This window comes from Myxine glutinosa, chromosome 4 (genome assembly GCF_964187855.1).
Source record: "Myxine glutinosa chromosome 4, kmMyxGlut1.1, whole genome shotgun sequence".
NCBI classification, from domain to species: domain Eukaryota; kingdom Metazoa; phylum Chordata; class Myxini; order Myxiniformes; family Myxinidae; genus Myxine; species Myxine glutinosa.
In genome coordinates this window covers 79,133,009-79,153,506 of record NC_136264.1, presented here as the reverse complement: position 1 = coordinate 79,153,506, position 20,498 = coordinate 79,133,009, and the positions used below count along the sequence as shown (strand labels likewise).

The window sequence follows — 20,498 nt, the reverse complement described above, 5'->3', positions numbered from 1 at the left end:
ATGCTTTTGATATTTCATACTCACTTTAACAATCTGTTTCCTTGCGTTTCACACTGAATGAAAAACGTAAAGGTAGAGCATGGCGATTGTGATATATGACAGGTTGGACAATATTGTGATATATGACGAGGTTCGGCCTGAACGGCATATAAATCATAATGGTGGTGCGTTGAGTCAGCCTTTGTACGCCATAATGACATCACAGATGACATCACAGAGGTAATCACATCACATCACCCATCATGTGGCTAGATCCTCAGCTCTGATTGGTGTACGTTTATGAGAGACATACATACATACGGACAGACAAACACTGTTCTCGACGGCTTTGCCCTGCGGGCTACACCCTAAAAATGATGACACCTCAATGCTAAATCTTAGTAATACCCATAAATGTGTGATGTAGCAATTTTCTGGATTATAGTCTCAAACAATAATGTCAGATTAATTAAAGTAGTGGCATATAACTTCCATAGATGTCAGTTTATTCTAAGCAAAAAAAACAAAACATTGTTCTTGAGTGACAATCTATCTATAATTCCAGTAATCTCTGTCTGTCTGTCTGTACGTTTGTCTGTGACCGCTGTTTCTCGACAACCACGGGTCCGATATACTTTTAACTTGCCAGGTATATTGCTGGGGACCCGAGGATGTGCCTTTTCAAGGTTTCATATTAATCGGACAATTACTTACCGAGCTATGTCCAAAAAACGATTCAACCAATCAGAGAGCAGCGAACGATCGCGTGTGCCGAACGTGGCGGGCACACTCTGCCTCGGATGGCACATTTGAGAGCGTATTCATTTATTTCACGTTTGCAAACTATGTTGGCGTTAAACTATGTTTTACAACTAATAAAAACGAATTTGCGATTCATTCGCTTTCCTGCGCGTTTGTGCACGCGATGGCGATTTCTTTACCAAACTCCGGAAGCCGTTCGCTTTGGACCAAACCATTGCATGTAAATAGAGGGGGGGGGATTGTCACCACTCGCAAGCCGTTCGCTTTGGACCAAACCATTTCATGTAAATAGAGGGGGGGGATATAATTTTAGATATAGATATAGTACGGGCATGCCCTAGTTAATAACTAATTCCAATAACCTTTTTAATGTCCTGTGTGCACTCTCCATGAACTTTCGAAAATAAATCACCCGATCATCAAGGCGCTCGAAAAAAAAACAAACACTTTAGCCTTAAACCTTTTGAAGTAGTAATCTGCTACATTTTGTCATGTTACACACAATGTTGTGCCTCTATTTGGTCGACTACATTTTTTACTGAATAAAAAACGTGAAGGTAGGTAGAGCATGGCGATTGTGATATACGACAGGTTCGACGATATGTTCAGCCTGAATGGCATAGAAATTAAAATGGCGATGTGTGGAGTCAGCTGTCATATGCCGTAATGACATCATATCAACCCTGTCATGCAACCAGATCCTCATCTCTGATTGGTGTACATTTGTGGGACATACATACATACATCCTCCCCACCCCCTCCACCCCACACAAACATAACAATAGTGTAGACAGTCCTACATACTGTTCGTCAATGCTGGTGTGCCGCGCTCAGTAGCCCTGCTGGGTCTCAGCATGAATGATGGTTCATCGTCTGATTCTGAGGCAAATGCTGGCAAAAAAAAAAAAAAAAGATTAGGAACAGGAAAGAAACCTAGAGAGTAGGAGAGCTCAGTGGGGAATGGGGAAATATGTAGAGAAAATAAATATAAAGTAAGGTAGAAGGAAAGAACAACAAATATAAAGATGCTTCCCCACCTCCCCCTACAATCCATCTCAAACAACAAGCAAAATTATACATTGCCTTTCACGACAATTTTATTGTCATGCAATACCAATGTACTATTTCAGATACAGATTATTATTATTCAGAGTTCATTGTGAAGCAGAAAATTCCCCCATAATGTAAAAGCAATCGACACACAAAATACTTATGCTTCACTAAAATGGGGGCCTGAACATAAAAAGTGCTATTATTCTACATGATAAAACATATACAGTCACGTGAAAAAGTAAGTACACCCCATGTAAAGTTTTGACTTTTTCAACATATTTCAACATACAGCTATTTGATCTTCATTTCAACAATATTGATAGATAGGCTATGAGCCAAGGGGGTTGGTCGGTACCATACAGATGGAGTAAGGCTCATTGTGATTTTTAGCAAGATATATGTCCCTAGATATGAAAAAAAAGTGATAGCAGTGTATAACTCTCGGCCATCTCTGTGTTATCACCCGAAATATTATTATACGCCTGCTTCGCTTCGCCAAAAAATGTGATATTTGCTAAAATTGGAATAAATATGTTTTTAAGGACCACAGAGTGCCAATAATTTGCATACTGGATGCCAACTAATATAGTAATAGAAATATAGAACATTTGTGGGGGTTATTTATCAAAATATTGATATAATGACAAAAAATATGTTAAATTTAGTGAAAAAGTGGTCGAAATCGCTTCGAGTTCAGAATTCACATTGTACATTTTTGTCAATATTTCAAAAATGAAAACTCCCAGAGTAACATTTGACCCCTCAAAATCTTCGCAAGGAACCACTGCATTGGAATATATCATTACTTTGTAATATGGTGGTTGTTTGGGGCACATATTTTGGCAAAGTTCAAAATATGTTCAACTATACCCCCTAATTTTGATATTTTGGAACGAAACATAGCTTTTGAACATTTTAGGTTTATTCGTCTACTACTTTTGGTATCTCAGTGTAATTTTTGGTATTAGCTAGTATCCTAAAGTAGGTTTGTAACATCAGCTACATTATATTTCACAATGCATGCAAACTTGCTCCACACTCTAGGTTTATCATGATCTCTCGAACAAATACGATCTCGATCTCGATCTCGGCACTCTGTGGTCCTTAAAAACATATTTATTCCAATTTTAGCAAATATCACATTTTTTGGCGAAGCGAAGCAGGCGTATAATAATATTTCGGGTGATAACACAGAGATGGCCGAGAGTTATACACTGCTATCACTTTTTTTTCATATCTAGGGACATATATCTTGCTAAAAATCACAATGAGCCTTACTCCATCTGTATGGTACCGACCGGTCAATTTGGGGGGTCTGGCTCATAGCCTAAGATAAAGGTGATATAATATAACAAATATCATGAAACATTTACATTTTGTAGTCCATTGTATAATTTAAATAAACATAAATGCAAATTTCACATGTGGAAAAAGTAAATACACCACTACATTTATCACTACTTCAAATACCTAAAATTAGAATCAGGTGCACCAGCTCAGGTGCAAATGATTAGAACATCGTTAGAGAGGATCTTGGAGGAACCTGTTCTATTTAAACCTCAGACATTTAGTTTGGTTTGCTCTTGGTTGTTGAAGTGTGCGGCGTCACCATGCCGAGATCAAAAGAGCTCTCTGAGGCCTTCAGAAAGAAGGTTATAGATGCCTACGAGTCTGGGAAGGGATTTAAAAAGATCTCCAAACAATTTGAAATCAATCTTTCGACTGTCCGGAAGATCATCTACAAGTGGAGAAGATTCCAAACAACTGCCAACTTGTTCAGGCTAGGCCACCCGAGGAAGTTCAGCCCGAGAGCAGACAGCAAGATGCTGAAAGAAGTCTCTAAGAAACCCAGAATGTCATCACGGGACCTACAGGTAGCTCTTGCCACTGTTGATGTCAAAGTGCATGAGTCCACCATTAGAAAGAGGCTGCACAAATTTGATCTACATGGGAGGCGTGCCAAGACGAAACCTTTGCTGTCCAGAAAGAACATCAGGGCAAGACTAAAGTTTGCCAATGAACACCTAGGCAAAGACCAGCACTTCTGGAACAATGTGCTCTGGACAGATGAGTCAAAGGTAGAGCTATTTGGCCACAGTACCAGAAGACATGTTTGGCGAAAACCAAAGACAGCATTTGACCACAAGAACCTGATACCAACTGGAAAGCATGGTGGTGGAAATATTATGGTTTGGGGCAGCTTTGCTACATCAGGGCCTGGGAAGCTCACCATCATAGAATCCACTATGAATTCTTCATTGTACCAGAGGGTGCTTGAGGATAATGTGAGGCCATCTGTCAGAAAGTTGAAGCTCAACCGAAGGTGGACCTTGCAACATGACAATGAGCCTAAACATACCAGTAAATCCACCAAGGAATGGAGGCTGAAAAGAAAGAAATGGAGGATTCTGGAATGGCCAAGTCAAAGCCCGGATCTAAATCCCATCGAGATGTTGTGGGGGGATTTGAAACGAGCTGTGCATGCAAGAAACCCCTAAACATCGCACAGCTGAAAGAATTCTGCATGGAGGAGTGGGCAAAAATTTCTCCCAGTCGATGTCAGAGACTGGTAGACAGTTATAAAAAACGCCTACTTGAGGTTGTTTCTGCCAAAGGGGGCAATACCACCTATTAGAGCCAAGGGTGTACTTACTTTTTCCACATGCGAAATTTGCATTTATGTTTATTTAAATTATACAATGGACTACAAAATGTAAATGTTTCATGATATTTGTTATATTATATCACCTTTATCTATCAATATTGTTGAAATGAATATCAAATAGCTGTATGTTGAAATATGTTGAAAAGGTCAAAACTTTACATGGGGTGTACTTACTTTTTCATGTGACTGTATACATATAGAAATACCAAGAAATAAAAGCTGACCTTCTGTACTCTTGCCTCATATTAATCTTTTGATCTCAAGTCCAAATTTATTGAGTATATAGAAATAATAAATTTGACTTGATCGTATTCATCGTATTCATTGAATACTTGATCGTATCGACAGCACTTTCCAGGAGCACAAAATAAAAGTCATAAAAAGTTAAAAGAAAAAAATAAAATAAAAGAGGGACAAGTCCTCGGTCAAAGTGTGGGTCAAAATTCATGTTTTTCTACCGGAATGCTAAATATCAAATTTGGGGAAACAAAATGGAACCCAGCACAACACCCTTAAAAGGATGCTGACCACTGGTATAAATAATTACAGGATGTATAACTGTTTTCTGGAGGATATTGAAACTAAAATGACTTCGGAGATAGCTTTTTGTCAATTCTAATTGTCTAATTCACAACGGCCAAATATCTAGTGGTCTCATATTTCCTCTCCTTGCTTCTCAATTTCTTTTGACACATCATCCCGTTTTTTCTCAGTTTTATTATGCAACATTCGAAATGACTTATGAATGTCAATGAGGCCTCTTACACATGCACTGTGTGTGCGTTTTCAGTGGCTCGGTTCTGCTCCCAGGGCACTTTTAACTGGCCGTTGCTAGCACAAAATTTGCAATTGAAGTAGTCTTTTAAAAATCATTTTCAGCATTTAAATCAAAGAGTAGCAATTTTGAAATGGTTAACCATAATCGCTTTCTTTCTGAATGCAAATTGGACTGAGAAATATAGGAATACAAGAAATATCCGTGGATTAGAGGTGTCGAGTTCCCACCATTTACAGTTAATAAAAGTGAGTGGCGGCAGTGCATATAACACACATGGATTGATGCTTCTCTTTTACCAATACATGCAAAAATTTGTATAATTTATCTTGCGGACCTAGAACTAAACAAAACATAGATAAATATATAAAAATATTACAACGCGGCCCATACAGGCCACCCTCACCCCTCCTCCCAAACTGAGTTGTTGTTAGGGTTACCCCACCCTCATCCTTATTTTAAACTTACCCTGTGCATTGACAAGCCACATATATGACCTTCCCATCGGTGTTAAACAATCAAACCAGATATGGTGTCTCCCTCCGGGAAGTCTGTCTGAATTCTGGGAATGACGGTGCCGTCTTTCCAATTGTAGACTCCATTAAGGTTCAAAGTCTTTTCACTGGCAGCGATGATCAAGGTTTTGGATAGAATGTGGCCGTCTATGAAACTTTGGGCCTTGCACCGATCCACACGGCCTCGGGAGTTTGCAGTACAGAGAGCTGCAAACTATCAGCTTTTTGGATGAGTTCAGAAAGTTATCCAACTCTTTAGTTGCGCAGAGGCATATCCTTTTCTCACTTGTACATTTACACGCATTTCCGGATGCTTTTAGAAGCTTTATGAGCCATTTTAGTTAACAATCCTTATCTCGCACGCACCATATACGTCCGGCTGCCCTGAAGATCCCTGTTGCTAGGGGGTTCTGCGCACATGTGCACCGATTATTCTGGGATGGATTACGTCATTTCAAAAGTTGCGTATTGAGAAAAACCACTGCACACCATAATTTACCTTCCTGCTGTTTATAGATGGTTAGTAAATAGATGACTCCTTTGACCTCTTTGGCAGGATTGTGGAACTACTTAAGACTTCAAAGGCAGGACAGCACAGGCATACTTATGGCACTGGTGGCTAGATAACATGTACAACATGTATGTACAACATGTATGACATTTTCAGTAGCAATGTGAAATTATCTTTGACCCATTTAAGTTCTGATGTGATATTTAAGTTTTTTGTTGTGCCTTTCAGCAAGCCCTCATTCATTTATAGATGCTTAGCATGTACTGCACATGCTCCTCATGAAATAAAAAAAACTTGTAAAATACATACATTTTAATGCAGCACAACTTACCATATTCGTCATGCTCTCCAGGGCTGAGCTTGTCACCAGTTGGGGTTGGAGGGCAGGCTGTAATCACAGACTGTCGCATTTGGCTGGAGGCCTGTGAGTCACGAGTCAAGTGATCTGGGCAAATGGTGACATCTGACATCTGAGGTTGGCCCAGCTTCCACCTACTGCCTGTTACTGGTGACAGGCTCACTTCATCAAAGGCTGAGTGAAGTAGCACTGGTGAGCCTTGGGATGGAGCCAAGTGCAATTTTGAAGTCACCTTTACCTCAGGCTGGAATTTATCAGTGGTGCATGGAGAAGCATCTGCTAATATTTGATCGCATTGGACTGGAGGGCCAGGTCTTGAAGTTTGCATGATCCAAGGATCAATTTGGTTCTCACAGTCTGACAATGACTGGACAACCAGAGTACCTGGACGTGGTGAACAAACATCAACATGTGATCTGTTTCTTCCAGACAGACTTTGCAAATGAAATGAGTGATTGAGCAATTGGCCAGTGTGCTCTGGATGTCTATGTGGCCTGTCAGGGTCAACATGGCAAGGGAGATGAGACTTGGAACCAAGTAGAAGCTGGTGATGAGAGAAGGTATCCATAGAGATGTCTTTAGGGCTGTATGGGGTTAAGACATTGTCCCCTGCTGACCAATAGCAATGAGCTCCAGGGTGGCTTCCAGGCAGATTCCCATTCGAAGCAATTATAGGATTTGGATTAAGAATTAATTCTGAGGAAGACTGCACCAAATTCAGCTCAGCATTATGAAAAGATGACTGAGAATCACAGTGTTCCTCTAACCTGCGTTGATATAGAGGCACTGTTGGGAGGTTTGGTAGACTTTGAGGGCATGAAGGACCACGAAGACGTGTCTGCTCCACTTGCAATGAGGAAATCTGTGTGGTTTGTACAATGTCATGCTGTTTCTCCACTTGACTATGCAAAGTGGCTGGAAGCACAGCAAGGTCATGGCCAGATGTGGTTTGAGGGATCTGCAAGGATCGGTCAGGCTGCTGTGGTGAAACAGTATGTGCAACAAGAAAATCAGGGGACGGTTTCAACTTCGGCATAATAAGGTCACGCCCAAGTTTTGACCTGTTGGATTCGACCAGAGGCCGCAATGAAATGCCAGCAGCATCTGGGCAAGGCATAGTTGTCCTTCGGTCAACATTTGGTCGGACAATCCCCACAGGCACGTTTGCCTCAACCTCGAGACAGCGAAACGCTTTTGAAGATAGTGTTGCACCATTTTGCTCTGGGTAGGTGAGAACTGAAGTGGTAGGGTTAGGTAAGCAGATGGGGCGACTTGGAGATTGGGACAGTCGGGCGTGAGGATAAGGTAGCAGCTTTGGGCATGGTGGAATGTTGACCGGAGTGAGAACAGGGACGAAGCCATCAGGAGCTTGAGGTGATGGGGGGGCTTGCCTGCAAAAAAAAGATGTTTATATCAAAGACTGCAATAAATAACCATATAGTATCTATATATACACACATATATACATATAAACATACAACAACAAACAAGCATTTTAAGGCCATCCATTTAAAGGGTTAGCCTTGCAGGCCCCATGACAATCTTCTCCATTTTACCCGATTTTCTGCATCGCCCCTTGTTAACCCCCTTACCTGCATTTCTTCTTCCACCACCTTTAGCCAAGTCTTTCTTGGTCTTCCCCGTCCTCTACTTCCTTCTACATTCATTTCCATCACTCTTCTCAACCAGTCACTTTCATCCTTCCTTAACACATGACCAAACCATCTCAACCTGTTCCTTCCTCTTCACAGCATCAATCACAGGCTCTATTCCCATCATCTGTGATGGAAGCTGTGAAGAGAAACAGGTTGAGATATATCTATATATATATATATGTATATATATATATATATATATATATATATATATATATATATATATATATATACAGTGCATTCAGAAAGTATTCAGACCCCTTCACTTTTTTCACATTTTGTTATGTTGCAGCCTTATGCTGAAATCGTTTAAATTCATTTTTTCTCTCATCAATCTACACTCAATATCCCATAATGACAAAGAGAAAACAGGATTTTAGAAAGTTTTGCAAATTTATTAAAAAGAAAAAACTGAAATATTACATTGACACAAGTATTCATACCCCTTTGCTATGACACTTGAAATTTAGCTCAGGTGCCTCCCATTTCTCTTGATCATCTTTGAGATGTTTCTAAACCTTGATTCGAGTCCACCTGTGGTAAATTCAATTGATTGGACATGGTTTGGAAAGGCACAAACCTGTCTATACAAGGTCTCACAGCTGACAATGCATATCAGAGCAAAAACCAAGCCATAAGGTCGAAGGAACTGCCTGCAGAGCTCAGAGACAGGATTGTGTCGAGGCACAGATTTGGGGAAGCCTACAAAAGAAATTCTGCTGCATTGAAGGTTCCCAAGAGCACAGTGGCCTCCATAATTCTTAAATGGAAGAAGTTTGGAACAACCAGGACTCTTCCTAGAGCTGGCCGTCCGGCCAAACTGAGCAATCGGGGGAGAAGGGCCTTGGTAAGAGAGGTGACCAACAACCCGATGGTCACTCTGGCTGAGCTCCAGAGATCCTGTGTGGAGATGGAAGAAACTTCCAGAAGGACAACCATCACTGCAACACTCCACCGATCTGGGCTTTATGGCAGAGTGGCCAGACGGAAGCCTCTCCTCAGTGAAAGACACATGAGACATGTTTGGCAAACATGTCTTGTGGTACTGTGGCCAAATAGCTCAACCTTTGACTCATCTGTCCAGAGCATATAGTTCCAGAAGTGCTGGTCTTTGCCTCGGTGTTGATTGGCAAACTTTAGCCTTGCCCTGATGTTCTTTCTGGACAGCAAAGGTTTCCTCCTGGCACACCTCCCATGTCGATCAAATTTGTGCAGCCTCTTTCTAATGGTAGACTTGTGCACTTTGACATCAACAGTGGCAAGAGCTACCTGTAGGTCCCGTGATGACATTCTGGGGTTCTTGGAAACCTCTTTCAGCATCTTGCAGTCTGCTCTCGGGCTGAACTTGCTGGGGCGGCCTGGCCTGAACAAGTTCGCAGTTGTTTGGAATCTTCTCCACTTGTAGATGATCTTCCGGACAGTCGAATGATTGATTTCAAATTGATTTTCAAATTTCAAATTGATTGATTTCAAATCAAATTGATTTCAATTGGATATCTTTTTAAATCCATTCCCAGACTCGTGGGCATCTATAATCTTCTTTCTGAAGGCCTCAGAGAGCTCTTTTGATCTCGGCATGGTGACGCCGCACACTTCAACAACAAAGAGCAAACCAAACGAAATGTCTGAGGTTTAAATAAGACAGGTTCCTCCAAGATCCTCTCTAATGATGTTCTAATCATTTGCACCTGAGCTGGTGCACCTGATTCTAATTTTAGGTACTTGAAGTAGTGATAAATGTAAGGGTGTACTTACTTTTCCACATGCGAAATTTGCATTTATGTTTATTTAAATTATACAATGGACTACAAAATGTAAAGTTTCATGATATTGTTATATTATATCACCTTTATCTATCAATATTGTTGAAATAAAGATCAAATAGCTGTATGTTGAATATGTTGAAAAAGTCAAAACTTTACATGGGGTGTACTTACTTTTCATGACTATATATATATATATATATATATATATATATTATATATATATATATATATATATATATATATATATATATATATATATACATATATATATATATATATATATATACATATATATATATATATATATATAATACATATACATTATATATATATATATATACATATACATATATATATATATATATATATATATATATACATATACATATATATATATACATATACATATATATATATATATATATATATATATATACATATACATATATATATATATATATATATATATATATATATATATATATATATATATGCATATATATATATATATATAATCGTTAGATTAAATAAGACGCGGACGTAGCTTCAGGACGTCGATCTTTAATTGTCGACAAGCTTTCGACCAACAAAGGTCTTCTTCTGAGTCTACAAAAACAGCAGGTATGTATATCAGTCAAGTATGTACAGTGATATGTCTGTAAGATGTGTGATATGTGTAGAAAATGCATACAAAAGGAAGAGCCACGCCAAAGTTCACTCACCAGCCCCAAGTTCAACGGAAGTGACCGTTTGCGTTACAGTTCCGGTGCACGTGCATATCAAATATAGAGATATACATACATAAACACACAAGCATATATTCATATCCCATTTATATTCATGGATTCATGCATTAATTAATAAGATAGGCCCATTCGCCTCTTTGCCAGCCGCTCTCTCTCCAAGCTACGCCAGTATGCGCCCTACAGTCGGGGCTTGTCCCTCCCAATTCTATTACGCGCCGTTGCTTGCCAGCAGCGTTCGCTGCCTCGCTCCAAACGCCATTGAACATGCGGTCGGCTCGAGGAAAGATGGGGCAGAGCCACGAGAAGAGGTGTGGCCTCGTCCACGAGCCATCGAGGGCGGGGCCGGTGAGCCCTCGCGAACCTATCAGGCTGAGGTGGGATGGCCTGGTAAGGGCATGGCTGGAGCTTCCAGAGGGTTCGCTGGGCTTGCCCATATAAGCACGCACTAAAAGCCCTCTAAAGGACTGCGCGAGGGGAGGCCATTGTGAAAGGACTGCTGCTTGAAGGACTGCGCTAGGGAGGATTGTGAAAAGACTGCCGTGAGGACTGCGCGGGGAGAGCTCGACTGGTACGGAATGTGCGGAGCGCACCTGGTGATTAATGATCTCGTTTGAAAGGCGCGTATGAACATTGAGCGAGAGAGAGAGAGGCAGCAGGCACACATATTACGTACGCAGCATCCCAGTCCCCGCTATATTTAAAAGGTCCGGTCGTGCGCCAACGCCACGCGAAGCTGCCGGCAGTTCTTTGCCGCGGTACGAGTCAACACCCGGAGCCGGACTCGAGTGAACCTGGAGCCGGACCTCGACGCCTACCATCTGCCTGGACCCTTCTCCTCCTACCACTACCCTCCTGTGTAAGTCTGTCTGTTTTGTCCTGGGGTTAAGTAAGACAGTATCGATAAGCTTGCCCTGTGTCCTTTTGTTTCTTCCTCTTCTTGTACATTCTTTCCCTTTCGTTTCCTCTTTCTTGGGTTATTGTACATAATTAATAAATCTTATTTGTTCTTCCCTTTACTCTGATTTCCTCTTATTCGACCGTTGGCGTCTTTTCTCAATTGAGTACATGTGGCACGATTTGGCCAACCGCTCAGGATCGGGTTTAGTTCCTTTGTTAATGGCTCGGGCTTCGGATTGCTAACCGCTCGGCAATTTCCATCTTGTCCGCGGTCTGGGCGGGAATTATCTCCCTGCTTTGCGGAGAGATTGGCACTCAGGTATTTGGGACCTCCATTGACCAATCACCCTGGCCAATCTCGACCGCAGAGGAGCGTTATAATTTCCAGGATCGGGGTGGGACGACCAGCTTAAAAGACAAGGGGATTAACCCCCCCCCCCCTTGGTAAGGGGAGCGCCGACCCCCGAATCCGCAACAATATATTGTTATGTGTGGGGGTAGTGATATGTTGAGTAAGGTAGATTTGTGTAGGTATTGTTATGTTTGTGGGGTAGTGATTTGTAGAGTCAGGTAGATTTGTGTATGTATCATGCTCTGGATGTCAGGTAAGAACCATCACCATGTAATAAGTTCTGTTTAGCCGAATGTCGGAATAAGGTGTATCTTCGTCCCCGTCACGAGGGGGCAGGGCATGTTGACTAGCTTAGGGGATAAGGATAAATTATCCCTTGTAAGTCTTACCCTATGTGATCTATCCTTTGTCCTTTTTGGCACTGCAGCATCGACACTAGTGAGAAATGGCCATTAGTTGCGCTAAATAATAAATAATAAAACCAATCGGAAGCCAGTTCTGAGCATGGCTACTTGGACGCACCAGCTACATCGCCACAGAAGACAGGCAGGCCGAATACACGCCCTGAGGAGCCGTGCTTTGCCAGGGCGGAGCAAGAAGCAACTCGCTATTGGGCGGAAGTTGACCAACGGGAAGGCCGGGGTAAGAAGGGACTTGTGATTGGCCAGGGCAGAGCAAGAACCTACCCGCTGATTGGTGTAAGGAAGGCCGAGGAGGAAGCAGAGCACCGATTGGCGAGGACCACCGATGACGTCAGGGGCGAGCAAGAAGTGGCGCGCTGATTGGTGGAGAAGCGCTGATGACGACACGACTCGACGTTAGGGTCCAAGAGACGTGCAGAGTTTTGCAGGCGGAAACGCTGCGCGGCTTGCCACTATAGTGTGACGAGGCCTAGTAAGAGCTCTGCAGCGCAAACGGGTGTAACGAGGCTTAGTTCCCACCAACACGCGCGCTTCGCGTGCAACGCCGGCCGGACCTCTGAGGCCTTGGCGATTCCTGGCGAGACCCCCCCCCCCCTCCCGAGCTGATCAGATCTCTTAGTGCACGATAAACCACACGTTATTATTTTCTCGTTCTTTTATTCCCCATTTGTCCGTGTTACAAGTCTGGTGTGAAGGATCCCATAGGAATTTGGTTTTACCGTCGCATTTCTTGTTATCGGCATTTCTTTTAATAAATCCTTTTGCTATTTTCTGTACATTTTAAATCCGTTTTTGTTTGAGTTATTTTCTGCCAGTTGAAGACTGCCTGGAGGGAGCGCTCAGATAAGCGCTTCAGCTTCTTCTTCTTTCTTTCTTCGTCCCACGCATATGGAGTGAAATCCGCATTTGATCATCGTCTTCGGAGTTAAAAGCTCGCTATTGGCCATCCGTGACTCTCCTGGTGTTAACTCGGAGGGAATCACACGACAATATATGTACATATCAGAGAGTACGCCAGTACTCTCTATGTAGGGATGGCGTGGAAAAAAATGACGGTCCCATCTGCTACATACAAAACTAAACTTGGATTCTCTTCTTTAAAAACTAGCTTAGGCTACATATGAAAGCCTACCTTGTCTGTTCAGTTGATTGTCGAGGTAGGGATCCCTTTACAGTTCTCCAGACAAAGGCAAAAGCAAAATAAAGTGAAAAAACGGGATCGGTCAAACCCGGGAATTCATCTTCTTGTTCATAATAATAATAATAATAATCTTCTTCAGACGGCATATTTCCGAGCTGCCTGTATCAATGGCAATGATTCTGCTACCATTCAATAGAGTATTATTTCCTGCAACATCCTTTGGTATTTTAATTATCGTAGATTGAAAGGATTCCTCGAAAGGTATGGAAAACGACATTCCTATGTAAAAGAATGGGACTGGGGTAGGCGTGGCTATGACTGTCAATCAGCTTGATGGGGGCGGAGCTGCTAGACACATTTGCCTCAGTGTCGGCGTTATGCGTGATAATGTGACATGGCATCAAATAATATCACCAGAAATATCATGTCTCTGGAAATGCCTTATTTTTCATTGTTACATTTATGAAAATAAAATAATAGCGAGGTACCAGTGCTATACACGAGCACACGGGACACGTGATCACGATCCGTCCAGTAGCGGGTCAAGGTAAAACTAAAAGCATACCACGTGATCAATAAACCTTCTCGAGTCACGGTTTCTCAGCGCCAGATTCGTTACATCGGCACATCACTGATGGCGTCGTATAAACAGCCTGAACAAGTAGGAATCCACGGGAATTTAATCTACTATAAATGGAGGTAGGTGTGTGTGTGTGTGTGTGTGTGTGTGTGTGTGTGTGTGTGTGTGTGTGTGTGTGTGTGTGTGTGTGTGTGTGTGTGTGTGAGCGTGAGCGTGACTGGATATTGTGCTATGCTGACAGCTTGGTTTGTGACCTTACTTTGCGCTGACGTGACATATAATGATGAACAGCGATTTCTTCGAACTTACAATGCTTTGCTTGGAATTTAATCATGTTAAAGATCACGGGTCGGCCTATATATAAAGGACACCCGCTCGTAGTATAGTTAGACTGTCTTGACGGCGCCATGATTGTTACTCTGGCCTCGTCTTGACGCGCTCCACGGCCGTGCTGGGTTCTCCAATACATCTTGTTACTTCTTGAACGAGTGGACTCGAGGTTCGATCTCAACACCAGGAAGGACAGGGGTCAGAATTCCACATGTGTGTGTGTATGTGTGTCATACTTTTTCACGTCTATTAATTAATTACGTACTATTCAAATGTGCCTTTTAACCCTTTAGACTGCTGAGACCCCTTAGACCTTGGAAGACCCTTTAACACCTGACCGAAAAGACCCAGATGACCAAAAAGTCCAGATGACCCAAAAGACCCAGATGACTCAAAAGTCCCCGAACACCCAAAAGTCCCCAAAGATCCAAAAGTCCCCAATTAAAATTTGGTCCGATGGACCAACGGGCCCCCTAGTTTAATAAATATTTGAACTTACATTTAGTGATCCTTTCATCTTTGTTTTGGCATACTGCATCGCCTGGAGTGGTCAATGGTCAATCAACTGATATTTAAATATAAAAGATCCTAGTTTCCTTATGTCTATGCCCTATTAGTATTACCTATGGCAACTGGGGTTGGGGATTTGGGAGAGGGAGTTGGAAGCAGGGGGTGGAGGGGGTACAATTATGTTATTTAAATATAAAAAAATTATGCCAGACACCCTCAGTACACCACTGGAGAGCACGTGTATAAAGTTTGTACTACAACATTTGTAAATCAGAACATCATCGACTCAAATATGATAATTATTCAGACGGTGTGCATTTCTGAGCTTGGCCTCTCTCAATGGCAATGACTGGAGTTTCACTTTGTGCAGAATCGTTTGTTATAATTTGTTTCTGCAGTTCATTTATACAGTTAAATATTTACAGATACTCTCTGAGAGCGTGTTCTCTCATGCTCAACCGAGGTCATCGTAGTTTGGCAAGGCCACGCCCTTCCCCACGCCTACTCGATCAAACCTGAACCTTGCTATGCGCATGCGCAGATAAGAAAGCTCGTCACGTGTACGTGTGCAGTGTGCTTGACTAACGTCTTTCTGATGATTTATAGTGACTGTATTTTTGTTTGGCATGAATCTACTTAAGTATTACCAAGGTCTTCTGATTTCCCAGAACCAGGGTTTGGATACCACAGATAAATACTTATATCTTGTCTTGATAAATTTATTCATTGAAGTTAATTTTACAAAACTGTTATCGGAGAGTGCGTTGGCACTGTCGACTCTACGTACTAACGTCGGGATGATGCGGATAATAAAATTTCGGCCCGACCCACTGATACAAAACAAAGGTTGGAGTATCTTTTCGTCCTCTCATAGTAGTTTATCGAGGACATTTGCATTTCGAGTGTATAATAAGTTTACTTGACACTTCAAGTGAACAAAACAGTAAAACCCACGAGAGTGTCTTTCACGTGTCCGGCCGTGCAGAATTCCTCGAGAGGCTCCGCCCCTTCCATCTGTCCCCACCCTATTGGTTAGAGGGAAACCACACCAGTTATTTTGGGCATTTCTAAGTGCAGGTCCTTGTGTGGCCTGAGGCCGGATGAGACATTACTCTTTGAGAAACGAGCAAAAAGACAGAGCTGCAAGATACAGTCAGGGTTACGTAAGACAATATAGGAACATGGGAGTGATGTCGGGATTGTTATGTGATGGCAATACTGTTAGCTACTCTCTAAACCAACATCATCCCTATCTTGTTTAGGACCTTTTTTTAGACTGTAGTTTGTCATCCCTACATTGCCTTTTTAATTTAGCATAATTTTTTTATTCACTTGTGTGTGTATATATATATACAGTCATGCGTCGCTTTACGTCCGTCCGAACAACGTCCGATTCGCATATACGTCCGTGGCCCATAAAAATAATGAGAAAATAATGCGGATTAAAAAACTACGTTCAGAAAATGGGACGTAGCGGACGTAAGTGGCCTTAGAGCGGGTGCGCTCACGCATGCACCACGTGTTCTGAAACAAAATAGATTGTGCTGCCAGGCGTATGATGATGATGATGATGATGATGATGATGATGATGTGGCGTGCTGATGATGAGGGGAGTGTCGTTGAAGCTGAAGGGAAGGTGTATGCTGCATGTGTGAGAAGTGTTATGATTTATGGGAGCGAGACATGGGTAATGAACGTAGAGCAGCAACGAAGGTTGAAAGGGTGGAAATGCGAATGGTTCGATGGATGTGCGGAGTATCGTTGAGAGAGAGAAGACAAATGATGAATTGCGAAAGATGATGGGAATAGAGCCTGTGATTGATGCTGTGAAGAGGAACAGGTTGAGATGGTTTGGTTATGTGTTGAGGAAGGATGAAAGTGACTGGTTGAGAAGAGTGATGGAAATGAATGTAGAAGGAAGTAGAGGACGGGGAAGACCGAGAAAGACTTGGCTAAAGATGGTGGAAGAAGAAATGCGGGCAAGGGGTTAACAAGGAGAGATGCAGAAAATAGGGCAAAATGGAGAAGATTGTCATGGGGATCGCAAGGCTAACCCCCGCTCTAGTAGGGAAAATGGCCTTTAAAATGCATGTTGTTGTTGTTGTTGTTGTTGCCAGGCGTATGATGATACAGTACAGTAACTATATATCCATAATATGTTTTGATAGATATAAGAAATGCCTATGTTACTGGTTTATGTTTTTTGGCTATTGTAGTGTACAGTACAGTACTTTTAATTTGATTTCCTAAAGGGCCTATCTCATTGGCCTGGAGACTAGGTGGCAACCTGGTGGCGACTCGAGTCTCCGCTGGTTGCGGAGACGTCTCCGCGACGTCTCCTGGAGACTAGCCGGGTCTCCGGGAAGTCGCGGGAAATTCACACATGTTCGATTTTTTTGGACGTCGCGGAGACTAATTTTGTCCGCGACTGGGGAGACGTCTCCGCGACGTCTCCGCGACCTGCTGGAGACCAAGGAGACTGAGGAGACGTTGCGGCGACGTTGCGGCGATGATGCGGCGACGTCTCCGCGACGCTGCTTGACGCTGCTTGACCCACTTTAGAGACCACGTGACTGAGCGCGTGCTGGCATCATCGAGACGCCTTCACTCCTGGTCCAAGTCAGGTACAGGATCCGGTCAAGGTCTTCATCATTTGGTACTTGTTCCTGCTACTGCTGCTGCTCCTTGTACTGCCTTGGAAGAGGCCCCACCATCTTGTCTTGCCAGGGGACAGCTCCAACTCCAGAGTAGTACTGTCCTTCCACCATGCCACCCAAGGGCAGTGGGGGCCGGAAGGGCAAGAAGAAGGAGGATGAAGCAGTTGTAGCAACTTCAGCGCAGTTTGTGGATGCTGAGGCAGCAGTTGATGCTAGAGAAGATGAGGAACATGGTTCCAGCGGTGATCCGACTAGAAAACAATATGATTGGAAAGAGGGGCATCAAGAGGCAATGGCTGACTTCTGGGAGGATCATCCGGAATTTTATGCTAAATCGTATGCAAGATACAAAGATAACCAATACAAGAAAGCAGCGGTTGAAACCTTCCTTGTTGATATGCAGAACATCTTCGAGGAGATCAAGAAGCCCCTACCTACATGTGAGTGTATATTTAAATTGCATTGAATTTATATTTAATTGCATTAAAATAAATACATGCAAAAATATGTAAAAAATGTAGCGAAAGGAGTAGTAATGAATATCATCGCCCTGGCGTAGACGTCGCCCTGGCGTCGCCTTGGTGAGAGCGCAAGCCAGTTTTTGGTCTCCCGAGTCGCCCGAGTTGCCCGAGTTGCCGCGACTGATCAGTCGCGGCAGTCGCGGCGACGTCTCCGCCAATGAGATAGGCCCTTACTTCGGAAATAAAAAGTTTACAAACTGTATAACAGTGTATGCCTGGTTTTGCATAGTCGGCAGCGCCACAGCATCATCAACATCCAGTCTCGATAACCCCCGCGTATCGTGAGTTAATCATTGGTCCCAAATGCAGCGCAACCAGCCCTAGTGGTAGCAGCAGCAAGAAACAACGCAAGAGCATTGATTTGGAGGAGAAGCAGAAAATAATAACACAGCGTTGAGGGCGGCAAATCTGTGAATGCTATCGCACGTGATTTTGGCATGTCGCACTCTACGATCACGACGATAATGAAAAACAAAGAGAAGATTCTTCAAGCGGTAAAAGGATCGGCTTCATGAAGGCAACAATATTGACCAAGTTTCGAGAGGGGCCGATATCGAATATGGAAAAGATGCTGATGACCTGGATTGAAGACCAGACTCAAAAGCGAGTCCCACTCAGCACGCTAACCATCACGGCCAAATCAAAAAGTTGGTTCGAGATGTTGAAGCAACAAGCAGGAGCCAACTACGACAAAGAGTTTTCTGCAAGCTCTGGCTGTTGGGGTAGAGTGTGAGATGAGGAGCAAAGTGAAGGAAGTGATGGGGATATGTATATATAGAGAGAGAGAGCATACAGGGCCATAAGGGGTGGGGGGAACTAAATTTCACATTTGCGTACGTAATAAATGTATGTACGGCTCCTGTACGGCCGTTTCACGGTAAAAACAATGTGATGTTCAGACAACGTCCAATTCGGTTAACGGCACGTTTCCAAGAACGTATCTAGGACGTTAAGCGACGCATGACTGTGTGTGTATATATATATATATATATATATATATATATATATATATATATATATATATATATATATATATATATATGTATGTATGTATGTATGTATGTATGTATGTATGTATACTGTATATATATATATACTAGCGGGTCACCCGTGGAAATCCCACGGGCATGGATGTGTGTGACATTTCGACATATTGAGTTATATGCTGCACATTCATTTTTACAAAATGGTTACTGGCAAGTCATCAGATCCAGAAATGGTGTGAATTTAGTTATTTCACATAATATGTGACCCCTCACTCCTCTCCACCTGACACTCTCCTGTCTCCACCTGACACTCTCCTGTCTCCACCTGACACTCTCCTCTCTCCACCTAGCACTCCTCTCCTCTCCAAACCCTCACATCCCTCTCCTTTCCAATCCCTCACCTCTCCAATCCTCACACTCCTCTCCTCTCCAATCCTTCACACGCCTCTCAATCGCGCCTCACACTCCTCTCCAATCGCGCCTCACACTCCTCTCCAATCGCGCCTCACACTCCTCTCCAATCGTGCCTCACACTCCTCTCCAATCGTGCCTCACACTCCCCTCCAATCACTCCTCTCCAATCGTGCCTCACACTCCTCTCCAATCACGCCTCACACTCCTCTCCAATCGTGCCTCACACTCCTCTCCAATCGCGCCTCACACTCCTCTCCAATCGCGCCTCACACTCCTCTCCAATCGCGCCTCACTCGCCTCTCCAATCGGCTTTCCCCGTCTCGTTTCTCTCCTTTTTCTCCCGTCTCGTTCTTTTTCTTGCTCCAAATCGGCCCGTCGGAATCGGAAATCGGCCCGTCTCGCCCGTCGGCCCGTCGGAATCGGAAATCGCCCGTCTTGCTTTTGTGCTTGTGCGTAAATAAATTGTGTTCATGACACCATTTCTGGTGTTGGCTAGCGGCTAGGGTGCCGGCTTAGGATCCTGGGTTCGAATCTCGGTCGATCGCCGAATTAATGCCAGGGGGGTTGACTCAGCCTGTCATCCTTCCGAGGTCGGCTAATTGAGTACCAGTTCACTGGTAATTCCCTGTTTGTCGTTGAAGGCGGCAAAAAGGGTTGGCGTCAGGAAGGGCATCCGGCCGTAAAACATTGCTTCAAAAAGGGGACAAAAAAACAACAACTACCACGGTCCCCGAAAAGGCCAACCCCCGCTTTGCGGGAAAAATGCCTCTAAACGGTGGTTTTGACACCATTTCTGATCTGATGACTTGCCAGTAACCATTTTGTATAAATGAATGTGCAGCATCTAACTCAATATGTCGAAATGTCACACACATCCATGCCCGTGGGATTCCCACGGGTGAC

General features: G+C 43.1%; 1 protein-coding gene across 2 annotated transcripts in view; it reads right to left on the bottom strand.

Moving 5' to 3' along the window:
* LOC137424879 (uncharacterized) overlaps positions 1-20,498 on the bottom strand; it is a 180,225-nt gene that overhangs the window by 8,048 nt on the left and 151,679 nt on the right. For both annotated transcript variants that reach the window (XM_078776063.1, XM_078776064.1), the window contains exons 17-18: positions 6,592-8,009; positions 1,546-1,632 (exon numbers count right to left, since the gene is read on the bottom strand). In XM_078776063.1, the coding sequence (XP_078632189.1) occupies positions 1,546-1,632; positions 6,592-8,009 (1,505 nt within the window). The remainder of the gene's footprint in view (positions 1-1,545; positions 1,633-6,591; positions 8,010-20,498) is intronic.